Source organism: Halichoerus grypus, chromosome 15, assembly GCF_964656455.1.
Source record: "Halichoerus grypus chromosome 15, mHalGry1.hap1.1, whole genome shotgun sequence".
Lineage (NCBI taxonomy): Eukaryota > Metazoa > Chordata > Mammalia > Carnivora > Phocidae > Halichoerus > Halichoerus grypus.
In genome coordinates, this window is record NC_135726.1 from 14,853,587 (window position 1) to 14,868,250 (window position 14,664).

General features: G+C 47.1%; 1 protein-coding gene across 4 annotated transcripts in view; it reads right to left on the bottom strand.

The window, feature by feature from the left end:
• ZFHX3 (zinc finger homeobox 3) overlaps window positions 1-14,664 on the bottom strand; it is a 266,361-nt gene that overhangs the window by 84,206 nt on the left and 167,491 nt on the right. For all 4 annotated transcript variants that reach the window (XR_013444232.1, XM_036073293.2, XM_078063027.1 and 1 more), the window contains exon 4: window positions 8,659-8,890. Coding sequence is in view for 3 of the 4 variants with exons in the window: in XM_036073293.2 (XP_035929186.2) it covers window positions 8,659-8,890 (232 nt within the window). In the remaining variant the exon portion in view is untranslated. The remainder of the gene's footprint in view (window positions 1-8,658; window positions 8,891-14,664) is intronic.

Here is a 14,664-nt window from a genome sequence, read left to right on the forward strand (position 1 = left end):
AAAAACTCTGTCCTAAGCTCAGGATTTTAAACCACTCAAAACAGTGGAAGAAAAGAGCACAGGTTCTTTTTTTTCCGACTTCATGAGAAGACGACAGTTTGGGATAAAATTTTAAGTTAAAACAACGGGTCTGTTCCAAGAAAAATCATACACTGTCCAATTTTTAATATTCTAATTGAAGCAAAGGTCAAGGATCTTTTAAAAGCAATCAATAGCTCCTTTTGTTAACATATACACCAAAGGTCTCAAGATAGTCTTGAGGTACGGACTATAAAAAGCCCTTCAACATGCACTCTGAAAGACGCATCTTTGGAAAGCCCGATCAAACTCCCTCAACACTGCTGAGAGGCTTACATGGCTCTCTAAAGTATACTGCTCTCATACGGAGAAAAGGAAGCAGAGAGAGAGATGGGAAAGCAATAAAAAATATGCCCACTCAGCCTGGCAGAAAGCAGGTAGGGGGTGGGCACCATGTTCTTTAAAATGGAAGCCAAAGAACGTTTTAGAAAATGCAGCTCAAAGCCAGCCTGGGCCTGCCCGAAATCTGAGGGATCCCAGGGAGGTTCCCAGCACTGCCCAAAAGAACTTACTCAATTATTCTATAAATCTGTACTGTCCACCAAGGTAGCCATAAGCCACATGTCACATTACGCACCTGAAATCTGGCTAGTATGACAGAGAAACTGAATTTTAAATTTTCATTTGACTTTAATTGATTTAAGCCTAAACAGCCCCATGTGGCCATTGCTGCCATATTGGACAGGCAGGCAACGTATCTGGAGAAGTTCCCTTGCTGCTCTCGAGGGACCCAGGGACCCAACAATCAGGGAACTATGGGCAGTGCTTACACTGATTTGGAAGGACAGAAAACTTTTCACTTCTAGTCGATGTTTAAAAAAAAAAATCATATGTGGCTATAATTCTCATAATTGGGTCACAGTTTGAAGGGGGTTCCTTAACATCTCTAAGTCTGAGAAGCCTTTGAGCTATTTCTGTAAGCAAAGGGATGCATGTTCTAGTTTCCTCCCTGGCCCCCAACCAAGGTCAGGAACAAGTTTAATATAGAACCTAAGTAGCCCAAGAAATGGATTCTTTGCACATTTCTAAAGGCAAGACAAATACAAGTCATTATTTCTCTTGAAAAATACATTTGGGCAACACAAGGGGTATTAAGTGCAGGGGCTGGGATGAGGGATCTGCACACATGGCGGGGCTGTTTCCTGAGACAGTGGTCATCACAAGGCCCCTCTCCTCAAATGAAATCCAGGCACAGAACTCCAGCCCCCAACGCAGCAAAAACACCCACTCACTGGCTAGCCATCCATGTTCTCCTCAAGGTCAAGGTGCACACTTTCAAATTCCTTGGATACCCCCCCTTTGCAGAGGTGAGCTGGCATAAAGGTTTCACTAAAGTAACACTTGGTGTGATACGTCATTCTAAGTCTCCCCTGGGGATTCCTGTGTTTTGGGGCTCTCGGGCATGCCCTTCAACAGGGCACCACCCAATGCTGACCCTCAAAACACACACACACACACACACACGTACATCTCTCCTAATTCCAATAACCACCAGCAGGTGCCTTTTTTCTTTTCTTTCTTTTTTTTTGCAGTGCCCCTTAGGAGCAGCCTCCCTAGAAGGCAGTGGCCATGATGTTGCTGCCTCTCAGAGTGGGTCACACTGGGTGGCCGTGAGGGCACACACGACTACCTACCCAAGAGGACAGGATGGAGGACAACTGAGAGCCACTGACCAAGAGCAAGGCTAACTGGCCCAGCAGTGTGTAGCCATATGGGCAGCCCGCGGTACAGGGCAATGTATGCTCCAGTGTTTTATACTGAAATAAGACAAATAAACAAATCCCTAGCAGCTTTGATCATTCCATGAAAACAAATCAACTAGTGAATGGCAGATCTAGAACAGGTTTTGAATAATTTCTAAAAAGGTCAATGTCTTGGTGTGGATGTTAGTGTCTCCTGGAGAAGAAAGAGAAGAAATAGATGACACCGGAGGTTGGAGGCTCTGGACCCACTGCGCAGGCGACTACTATGATGATGTCCCATCCTCTTTAGAGAGACCCTTCCAGACCAGGAGCACAGGAGAGCAGTGAAACTGTGCTTTGCACGTGTCCACCTTCCAACAGACCAGATCATTAGCTTATTTTGCAGAGAGCAAACAGAAAAGTTTAATTGCCCTTAATTACCCAGTTCAAGAAGGCTCCTAGATAATGGCTCTCAGATTTCTTGCCTGGTATCAACGTAATTTCCCTGACTCTGGCTTCATTATATTCCTAACTTAGAAGCAACAGCCTCTCGAAGATGCCTTTCCGTAACAGACGCTGAAGTTCGAGAGCAGGCTGGGCCGTCACCACAAAGGTTTCTTGTCTGAAGAGTCAGATCCCTGGCTTCCACACTGGTCTGGCGGGTGGGGGGGAGGGGTACGGGGGGAAGGAGAGGGGAGGACACACTAGCATATACTTAGAGGAAGGACTGAGACAAGGAATATGTAATCAGAAGCCATCACAATTACAAATGTAAATGAACAGGCAATTGGCGCTGACCTTTGTAGATTGTTAGAGGACTAATTAAGGCAAATCAGGAACTCTGTTCCAACAGAAAAACAAGACAGTGTACACCCTAAGAACTACTCCTGTCCTCTCCATGTAGATCCAAAATGCAAGAGAATCAGACAGTAATCAAACTACGGATGCTTTCCAGGGACAAACAGCAAACTATCTCCATGAACAAAAGAACCAAGACTTACTCCTTGGTATACTGTGAGTAACCATGCTGGTGTCTTTATCTACAAGCACCATGGACGCGTGAGCTCTTGCCATGTGCCTGGCGCTCTATCAGACTCCACAGAAGTAGATCCCACCCCCGAAGCAGCCAGAGACCCCAATTACAAACTTTTGGTTATTTTAAAGCTTTCAAAGCTTTAAGAAAAATACTTTTCAAAAAGAGAAGCGAAGTAATCAAACGAACAGAACCAAATCACATTATTCCATAAACTCCATTTTTTCCTTTAACGATACCATACTCTCTTTCGTGCTGATCCATCATGATCTCTCTTTATCCGTGTGTTGTAAAGCATCTTTCCCAAAAGCACACTGAAGTTTACAATCCTATTGTCCATAGAGTCCTTATCAGGGAATATATTTAAGACAGATAAAGTCACATTTTCTCCACTCCTCCGTAAGTGCTTTAAATTTCACTCACTCCAATGTGTTTGATGTGCTTTTACGTGCAATGTCTTTAGTTAGAAATATGTTGTCCCTATGCCTTCCCCAAGTCCCATCAACAAGACACAGTAAAAAGGAAAAAAGAAAGAACGTTGCTGTTTGGTTTCACAAAAACAATGCTTCAGAATTATGGAACTGGCCATAACATATATCAATGTTATGGGGAAAATTACACTAAAATTGCATATAATTTAGCTACTTATAAAAAAAAAAAAGACATACTTCATACTTAGTATGAAGGGCAGCCTTATGCCAATTTTGAAAAATAAAAACAGAACAAAAGGAGAAAGTTGAAGAGAGAACATTTTCTTACTCTCTTAAGCTGTAGGAGTTCAGCAAACCTTCCCGAAAGTTGATTTGAAAAAATAATCCATCAAGGGAAGCCAGTGAGTGTTTCAGTACGGGTTGTCACCAGATCCCGGTCATCACTTGGCCGGCCCCTGCCTCCCAACCCCAGGAATTCACGACCTTGAGCGCCAAAGATGGGTCAGTAAAGGGGGATGCCAGCTTCCGCCCCAAACAAAATATTCTCTTAGACTCCAAACAGTTGCGTCCTCTGTAAACTGAGTCATCATCTGATCGCCTCGAATGCCTGGGCTGGCGTCTCGACCAGGGAATCCACATGGAGAGATGAGAGGAGACGTCAGCGGCGTCCCCCAACTCACACACAGTCTTGTACACGGCACGCGATCGAGAACCATTCAATTATATGCGGGCAAAGTTTGGAGATCTAGGACTATGTGAAGGAAAAAGTAGTGAAGGCAAGGGTGAGACAGAAAAAAAAGGAAGAGGAGGAGGAGAAGGCAGGGGGACAGCAGGAGCACAAAGGGCCTCTTGTCTCCTGGAAGCTCGGGGCACTGATAGAGTGAAATTAACTACAGTTTCACCCGGGAGCCAGAAATGCCTTTTTAATAAGCAAACAGGGAAGCTGATCCTACACATGACCCACCTATGAGAGCTTTCCATCTTTCAAGAGCTTCTGGTCAACTAAGGGGAAGTAAACAGCCAGTGACAGGAACTGAGAGACATGACCCAGTGCGTCAGGACCTAACAACAGGCCTTCTCTACCTCTACCTGGTTGTGCGGATGAAACGAGACCAAATCGCAACAAAGTCCAGACGCTACGTGGTCTTGCAGAACATACACTCAAGACAACAACCACACAACCAGGCCAGGGGAGACTGGGAGGTGGGGGGAGACCTCATCTGTTTAAGTTACTCCCTTTGCTCTGAGCTGTGTATTTCCAAGTCATTTTTTTTTTTTTTAAAGATTTTATTTGACAGAGAGACAGAGAGATAGAGAGAGAACACAAGTAGGCAGAGGGAGAGGGAGAAGCAGGCTCCCCGCAGAGCAGGGAGCCTGATGCGGGATTCGATCCCAGGACCCTGGGATCATGACCCGAGCCGAAGGCAGCCGCTTAACCGACTGAGCCACCCAGGCGCCCTCCAAGTCATTTTTTAAATGGGAAGGCCCACTGTGTGTCTGTCTGTCTGCCTGCCTGCCTTTCTAGTGTGGGGGTGAGAGTGGCAAGCATAACCACAAAACTATCACACTGGGTTAAAGATGATACGATATAGGACGTGGCTCGCCCACTGACGTAAGGGTAAAGCTTGACCCCATGCAGGACCACGTAGGGGACAGTAGCCTAATTATTAGCGCACCTCCAACAACCGAGACTTGGCCCTCTGGTGCAGGGCAGGACCTCGATGGTTTATGTCTGGCCATGAGGCCTCTCTGGGGGTTACGTGATCGGTGACAGGGGTGAACCCTGACCACGACCACAAAGAGGTGAAGGGCAGCGGAGACCTCCAGTGTTTCCTTCTCCATACTTCCAAATTCACCTGGGTTGGCAGAGTAGGCAGTAAGCTGGACTGACTGGAAAACATACTGACTTAAGGGAACAGGTAAAATTTGAAAGGCTATGTTTGCCCACCATCGGGAAGAAACTCTTCTAGTGTTCTCTCCACCAGCCGCAGCAAGGGAAGTCTGGGTACCTGCAGAAGGGGACAGGAGACTGAGCTCAGAGAAGAAAAGAAAGGGATTTCTGCTGTAAAACTTTCTGGTGCATGGACAGCAGAGGAGGAGAGGAGGGAAGAAAGACCACCGTCCTTTAACGAGATGTTGACAGGAGGCCAGTAGAGAAAACTCTAGACAGCACACCAGTTACGTGCAGCTCACAGTCAGAACAAGCAGAGTCCCCAAACGGTGCTCAAAGACTCCCCGAGGCTTCCTTACACTACACGAATGACGTTTCCCACTGAAGATTAATGTCCTGACCCTTACGTGAGAGAAGAGAAAACCGGGAATATAGGATCAAGTCTCTGTTGATAAATTTGAAGTTGATGACCTTCATTCTGTGAGGTCCACAATGTCCCTTTTCTTAAAAAACATTCTTTCAAGAAGTTAAAAGCCAATCCCTGGGGGGAGGGAGGATATATTTTAAGATGAGTTGTCATAAAGGGGTTTCTGAAAGGGCACCCAGTTACTTTTAATGTCAATGTGAATATTACCTAATAATTTGTCCTTTTGTCATGATTGAGGAGTACGGACGTAGCCCGAGCGCGAGTGGGAGGAGGGCGCAGGGTGGGGAGGGAGGAGGGTGGAGAGCAAAAACATGACTTCAGGCCAAAGACAATACAAAAGGATTTTGAAATACAGAAAGGAAGTCTATCATCTAGACTAAAGTTGCTCATACACTTCAGGGGGAAAAATAACTCCTAATACGCATTAAACGAGAGAAACCCAGAAGGCCATGGTGTAAGAAAGCAATTCCGAGCGGACTGCATAAATAGGAGTATTACATTATAAAACAGGGAACTGTTTGTTCCAGTCCATAGACCCCGGGTGAAATGGCAGCTGTACACTATTTAGTTTGGGGCACCTCATTAATAAAAAGGGAATTCTGAGTAGAGTGAAAGAAAGAATTGAAGGGTGAAAGGGACCAGCTTTTAACAGAAGATTAAAACAATGACGTGTGCAGAGCTGGCAAAAAGAAAGAAAGAAAAAAGAAAAAGAAAAAGAAAAATTTAAAAACAACAACAACGAAAAACCCAACCCTGAAATAAATAGGTCTGCATTTATGGGTGGAGGAAGGAGAATCCTATAAAATGACTTTACAGCAAAATAATGGGAATGGCAGGATCACACAGAGGCCAAAATGTGGAGAACGGGGACCCCCACAGCCAGATGGCACAAGGGGACAGATGGGTCTGTGGGCGCCGGTCTCATCCCCCGCTCCTGAGCGCGCACACATGGAGAGATGTGCACACACACCAACCAGAAGCCCCAGAGATTACGACATGTGAACTTTAACCAGAAGGGGCATTTGAAAATCAAACGGGAAAGGACAGTTTTGCAGTGATGCAGAGGTGATGAAAATTATCCTGGTACCCAAGAAATGATCCTCGTTCCCGAAGAAATGATTCACCCAGCCTGCCAGGAGGACTCGCTTTTCCACGGTGATAATGAAACCTCAGCTACTCCAGCAGGGAGGACACAGTCTCCCACTTCCGGATATCCGGTCATTTCATTTACTTGGAAAAAAAAAGAGCAAAGGAGCAGCTGGGGGATGGGGGCAGGGCAGGGGCACAGGGGTCTGCAGGGGCTCAGGAGGGACACCTCCAGGGAAGAACGAAGCTGAGAGAGCAACTGATCTGGCAGGGCCTTCAGAGATTAGGAAATGTCTACTCTGGCAGAGGGCTAGCCATGAATTAATCATAGGTACCTAGAAAACCAGGGAAAATAAAAAGTTGTACAAGAAGGTAAATGAAATTATAAAACTCTACATGGCTCAGCTGTGATTAATATTTATAGAGTCAGAATAACGAAAACACTGAATATTAATATAACCCCAAATTATTATTTAATCATCATGGAAGACGGAGGGAGGGGAAGACTGGGTATGCAGGGAGGGCTGGGGAGTGTGGTGTAGGGGGTGGAGGGATGGTGTGTGTGTGTATGTGTGTGTATGGAGTTTGGGGTGTCTGTGTGTTAGTCTGTGCGTGGGGTGTGTGTGAGGAGGAGTGTGTGATTTGTAGAACGGTGTACTAGTGAAATCCTCATCTTTCAGAGTAGAAAGCCAACAGGGAATGTCTAAAACAACAACAACAAAAAAACAAAATGGTAGTAGAAGCACACTGAGAAATATGGAAATAACAAGAGTAGCAAAAGAAACAAGTGGAAGTTGAAAGCTATTGCTCTGGGCACGGGGATATGGGAGAGGGAGGGTCATGCCATTTTTTCATTACGTTTCTATAACTTGTTGCCTTTAGAAACTATAAAAATGTGAAATTTGGTAAAATTAAGATTAAAAACCCCACTGGGCCACTACAGCTCGGTGGCAAAGGGTGCAGCGGGTGATGGGCGGATGAAGGAAAGCCCTGAGTCTCCAGTGTGGCCAGCCGGGGTAACAGCGTGCCACCAGGAGAGTAAGTCTGGAGGGGACAGTGGTGAGCTCAGAGTCTATGCCGTGGCACCAACGAGAAATCCGGGGACCTACGTGACAGCATCTGGTAACGCCAGGAGATCAAAGCTTTAAAAGGCCGGGAGCCAAAGGCCAGGGCCTAATGCCCGGCTGACGCCAGCATGTGGGGCAGACTGTGGACCACAAGCCAGGGACAGGCATGGAAGGATGCTCATGAAAAGCAGGAGGACAAGAGAGAAACACAGGCTGGGAGCCCAGGGAAGGGAGCTGCGGGACAGGACTGGGCAATACTTCCAGAGACCACAGAAAGAAAAGAAGGCGTCCTAGCAGGTAGCTACTGGATTGGGTAAATCCAAGGTCAATGGTGAACTCTCAAGGGTGGTCTGATGATGGGGGGAGAGAGGCTATGGTAAGCTGAGGCGTGGACTGGAACGAGGCACCTGCAGTTGGAGGACAGGACAGGAACGGGGGCAGAAAGTGGAGAGGTCCCCCCAGAAGGCCCCGACTCTTTGCGGACAAGCAGGAGGTGCGGGGCCATGACTCGCAGAGCCCACCCTTGAACCCAGTGAACATGTTTACAGCAAGCATTGGCTGTATGGGATCCTCTCTGAAGTTCAATCTTCCACGCCGGACTTGGGGCCACAAACCGCCCATTCTTACCACCGAGACTGACATCATTTGGCATTTGCTTTATGTCCCTCTGAAGCAACACACTGAATGTGGAGTCTAGAACCAGAGGAATTGGGGGACAGGGGACAAAACATGACAAAACATCTCCAGGTGTCCTGCTCCCTGGGCAGCAGCCCGTGACACCTGAAGAAAAGCGGTGCTGAGTTCCTTTGGTTTAAAAAAAAAAAAAGAAAGGGCACGAATGCTCGCCATGTTCCCTCTGGAACACAAGGGTCCCCTGTGAGGTCGGTGACGGACACGAGAACCAGTAGCAGCCAGCCACAGGCTCCCCCACCCTGGGCCTCCCGGGCCTGCGAGACCACTCACCCGGCTCGGTGGAGGGGCACCTGCGGATGGTGAAGATCTGCCCCAGGTCCTCGTCCTCCTCCGGAAGGCCCTTCTGCAGCCGCTGCAGCTTGCGCAGGCTCTCGCTGCGCTGGTGCTTCATGGAGCGCACATGCTGGATGAGGTTGAGCTTGGCCTTGGTGGAGTAGTTGCACAGGACGCAGTGGTAGTAGCAGCTCTCGCCCTCCACTCCGCTCTCGTGCTGCTGCAGGTGCTGTGAGGGCAGAGGAGAGGGACACGCCGTGGGTAAGCCCCTCGGAGCCCGCCACCGCCACCGCCACGCGCCCGCCCTGGACCGGCCGCAGCCCGGTGCTGAGACTCCTCGGAGGGGTGGGTCCGTTTCCACCAGTGTACCTCCCTCCAAGGACCAGCAGCCGGCGGACTCTCGTTCCCATGTCCCCCCAGTGCCCCCCCTCCTCCCCTGTGGCTTTTCACAGGGCTGCTGCTGATGGATCGGACCCTCCCCATGCCACCTGGGTCTTCCTGGCACGATAATCAAAGGTTCCCCCTCTCACCCTCCAGAGCGTCCTGCTTTATTTAGATGAGGGCTGGCAAACAGTGGCTCACGGGCCAAATCCAACCTGCTGCCTATTTTTGTAAATGAAGTTTTAACCGAACACAGCCACCTCCGTGCATCTGCGTAGTCTCTGCTTTCAAAGCACCAGAGTTTGAGTCGCTGCAACAGAGACAGCATGTCCCACAAAGCCTCAACTATTACTATCTAGCCCTTTGCCGAAAAAGTTAGCCAAACCCTGCTTTAGGTGACCGCCAAAGGGTCACCCTCCCTGTACCGAATCCCAGGTCACTAACACAAAGCCAAAGCTGCCGTCTGGCTTTTTCACAGGAATGACAGGTCAAGTTTTTATACTTAGAACCACAGTCTATGAGGAGAAACGAAAATTAGATTTTCCTTTGGATTAAAAAAAAAAAAAAATGACAGAAAAATAAACTTCTCCAGACTGGTTCCCTGTCAACATCTGAAGGTCATTTGGCTGTAGTGCATCAGATGGTCAAAATTACACCCTTTCTTGTGTTTGTGTAGGTACAGTACTGATTCCAGAACAAGGAGGCCCCAAAGCTGGCAGAAAACAGGCACACACAGGATTAAAGTGAGGGGTGCAAGGACAGGAGAGGTCATGGAAACAGTTAGCGGACCCCAGACTTCCGTGTGTAGAAGACTCAGAGATTATCCAAGGACAAAATCCACAAACTTTTTGTGCCTCAGAATACGATGAAAGCTATGGGCCCTTTTCACTAACTGTTGGGGAAGTGACATGCTCCTGGTATAGAAAGGATATGTCCTTCATTACAAATGACCCATTTTAGGAGAAGAGGGAATTTTTCCATCGGCTGCACATAAAGCAGGGGAAACAATTCCAGAAAACTTAAGTCAATGATCCAAGGTAACCCAGCTAGTTAGTGGGAGACAGAGAGAGAACTAGAACCAAGGTCTCCCATCCCCCAGAATCCTTTTGGAGGAGGAAACTCAGATCATGTGTTTTATGTGCTTATGTTATTACCCGCTTTCTCTGCACTCACAGCCCCAGACCCCAGAGCCTGGTCCAAGGACCTGCAGAGAAGACACAACAGATGCCTTGGAAATAATTTGTGTTGTTCCTCTCCTTTCTGACCTGTGCTTGTCCCATGCAGGGCCCACGTCATGAAAACTGTTGCTCATCCTGCTCGGACAGCCTTCTTATACAGATTATAATTTGAGACCCTGAGAAGGCAGAGCAGTTAGAATGCCCTGCACTCCATCCAATATTAAAAATACCAGAGTGGCCCTACCAGCACTTCCTATCAAATGACACAGCTCTGCGGCTCAGGTGCTCATGGGTGTATATTTTGTTCACTGGAAAAGTATGAAAATTCTAGAAGCACGTTTGAGCCTTAGTGCAAGAGGAAATATGAATGCACCAATGTCGCAGATAAATTACTGTGGGGGAGGGGAGGGAGGAGGCCCAGGTTCTCAATCATGTAAACTGGCTAAACCAATCCATAATAACTCTTGCTCTGAGGCCAAGGTATAGGTAAAAATGTGAAGGACTTCATAGTTACCAACAGACAACAATCCCTTCTTTAGCCCCAAATGGGTGATGTGACACACTCAGGAGCAGAGCTTTGCAACAACGTGACACCCCAACCAGGAACAGCCACCCTAAAAGAATTTCACAACCGGAAGGGGTCTGAAGAACCAGCGAGCTCAATGTTAACTGGTAAGGCAACTATAACGACTGATAATAAAAAGCTACTTTTCCGAAGGGGTACGTGCACCCCGATGTTTATAGCAGCAATGTCCACAACAGCCAAACTGTGGAAAGAGCCAAGATGCCCATCGACAGATGAATGGATAAAGAAGATGTGGTATATATATACAATGGAATATTATGCAGCCATCAAAAGGAATGAAATCTTGCCATTTGCAGCGACGTGGATGGAACTAGAGGGTATTATGCTGAGTGAAATAAGTCAATCAGAGAAAGACGTGTATCATATGACCTCACTGATATGAGGAATTCTTAATCTCAGGAAACAAACTGAGGGTTGTTGGAGTGGTGGGGGGTGGGAGGGATGGGGTGGCTGGGTGATGGACATTGGGGAGGGTATGTGCTATGGTGAGCGCTGTGAATTGTGTAAGACTGATGAATCACAGACCTGTACCTCTGAAACAAATAATACATTATATGTTAAAAAAAAAAAAAAAGAAGAAGATAGAAGGAAGGGAATGAAGGGGGTGGAAATCAGAGGGGGAGATGAACCATGAGAGACTATGGACTCTGAGAAACAAACTGAGGGTTCTAGAGGGGAGGGGGGTGGGGGAATGGGTTAGCCTGGTGATGGGTATTAAAGAGGGCACGTACTGCATGGAGCACTGGGTGTTATACGCAAACAATGAATCATGGAACACTACATCAAAAACTAATGATGTAATGTATGGTGATTAACATAATTTAAAAAAAGCTACTTTTCTTGAAATAAATTTGAGCGGATTTTTTTTTTTTAAACAGTTTATCCTCTGTTTGCCTGGTCTGAGACAACGCTCCTTGCAGAGGATTTCGGGAGGGTGGAATGCACCAAAGCCCTGTTTTCCTGAGGCTGCAAGCCTGGGGAGGAGGAGGGTCTAGTGGGCTAGATGTAAAGGAAAAGGATGAGCTTGCCCATGTTCATTCTCCCCGACCTCTCCACAAAGTCCCCCCCAAAAAAGCCAGAAAGTGGACTAAGATATTCCTGGGAGCAAGGGTTTGGCTTGGGATTAAGGAGCAGGAAACTTTACAAGAGCCCCTACAAGGAAATGTATACCATTGTTTTGGGTCACTGAAACCAAAAGAATTACATTTATTAGAGTTTCAACAACAACTGATGAAATACAAGATAACAGAGAAAACAGCCATGGAATCCAAAGCAATAAGTATTACCAAGGGATTTCGGTAATATTATCAACTATGAAATCAGAACAGGAATCACTAGAGCTTTAGCCCCAAATTCCCATTACCTTCCTGTGAGACAGGATTTCCTTGCAATAAGGCACTGGATCTTAAACATAAAATTTTAATATGGATATGAAGGTTCCTTTCCAAATGGCTGGAGTTTCCAATCTCTGAGCCAGAAGAGAGGATAACATGGCCAAAAAAGAGTTGGATGGGAGTTGAGATGTCAAAAGTCTTTTGTCCTCAAATCCATGGGCTCTTGGGTAATAGAACTATATAAATCCTGAATTGTCATGAACATCATACTGGGGAACTCCTGATTTAAAAATAGTAAGATGAAAACGTTCCAAAACCATTCTACACTCGCACTCATGATGACCAATGGCAATCTCTTATGCCATGAGGAGTTCTTCTGTCTGCCATTTGAGAGCCATTTTGGAAGGGAAATGGACACACGCTACAAATGGTAGAGGAAACGAGGTGAACAGAGCCAAGGCCTCCTCCTCTGATCCTGGTCTAGGGAATATTTAGTGTCTTCTCTTAGAGGCTTGCACAAAAGCTCAATTCAAAATTCCAAGCTGGCTTTTGAACTCCAGGCTTATTCTTTAACACATTAAAAAAAAAAAAAGGAAAAAAAATCCAGAATAAACCATTTTTTGGTTGTCAGGAAACACCTGCTTATAAAGGTTACACCCCAACCCAAAATTAGGCTCACAACCTGAGTCTACCTGCGTGTCAAAGATCCTGTTCTTAACCAAATTTTATAAGTTCTCACTCAGTACCTCTCAAGCCGTCCAGCCTGGAGCAAACAGGGACCCAAAGCTAGCAGTTAGGGTCCTGCCCTCTGTGACCTTCTCCACACCATGTGGTCATTTCCCAGGTCTTGAGCTGGTCAACGCCCCGACCTGCTGGCCAGATGCCCTCTCCCTCCCAAGTGGCACTGGCTCTATCCCCAGGATTCCACCCGGGGAACCTGCCTCATCAGAAGCAGCGGGAGGCGCTGGGGCTGGGGAGGCCAGTGAGGACCCCACCAGGGCAAGCCAGTCAGCCAAGGACACGCTTGCCCTGCAGAAGAGAGTAGATGTTTTCATCTGGAGAAGGAGAGAGTCTAATTTGTTCCTGACCCAGCTAATTAGAATACCCTCAATTGGGATCCCAATGTATTTAATTAAATTCACTGTAATATATGAAGAATCCACCAAGGCACAAGTCCCAGTGGAACACTCAATAAAGGAGCTGCCTCCTTTCAGAGTTCTTGCTCTTCTCGCCAGGCAGGACATTTTTCTCCCACACAAATCCTCAACTCCCCAGCCCTCTCCCTGTCTACTGCAGAGCCCTCCCATTCTTGGGGAGGGGGACCCAGGTTTTACTTTCCTTTTTCCACTTCTCTTTACTCTGCATTCAAGACTCTTAGCTGCTTACCTCGATCAGGCTGGGTATACGGCTTGAAAAGGGAAACAAAGCAACGACTTCAACTGTGCCCGAGTGTGCTATCTGGCGTGCACGATTTGGTTCACATGGACCCCAAGAAAACCGGCTGCTATGCCCAGTGGGCAAGGTTTGGTTCTGATTCCCTTCTAAGTGCCGCAACCCATCCCACCCTGCGCTAACACACACACACACACACACACACACAGAACACGCCCTACCCCAGGGCCTTAACCTGCAGATGATTAAGACCGTGACACTGGTGACTTAGAGGACATGCCAAGGGGATGTGAGGAGGGCATCCCTTTGGCTTGAATAACCTTGTGAGACTATACCAGCTGGACCCGTGAAAATCACGGGCTTAGTCAAGAAAAACTGCCCTCTATCTACAAACTCATAATGATGAAGACGCACGACCAACTAATAAATCAAGAAAGAAAAATCGACTTAGCTAAAGAATGGTGGCAACTGAGGTCTACCCCAACTCACTGGGGCCAGGGACCTATGACCCCTTGAACCTGCCTAAGGGTTCCCGTGATTTTCCTCAATGTCACCGGCTGGTTTAAAAAGTGCTCGCAAAACACTGGGGTATATGAACTGCAAACATACGGTCCTTTCCAAAGAGAGAGACTTCCACACTTGGCAATATGATTTACTTTCTGAAGACTCAAAGAAGTACACTGACCTCTAAGAAGGAAATAAGTATCCAGTTTGACTCATTCATGGAAGAAGAGCCCAACGATCTCCAACTTCTCCAAATTACCTCCATGTGGCAGGTAACAGACTGTCCTCACCGTGAGCAACTTGGAACTTGACTCACACACACTGGCGGCCAGTATTTTATACTGAAAACAAGGGAGTGTGGACTCACTCGTATTGCTCAGGGACCTCTTCCTGAACCTCTTTCTGATCTTGCTGGAGCTCTTTCAAAATGCTTGTCCCATCTGGATTTAGCTGCAAGGTGATGCTCCTGTTCCCGGACATGGAAACATCTAATGCCCCCCATCTTCCCTTCTGGGTCTGGCATGTTGGGGGTGGGGGAGGAGAGAGCTCAGAGAGGAAAAGCCCTCATTGTAATAAGAAGCACCTCCAATAATGAGCCTGGCACGTAAATCCAAGAGCAAAAAGCAAA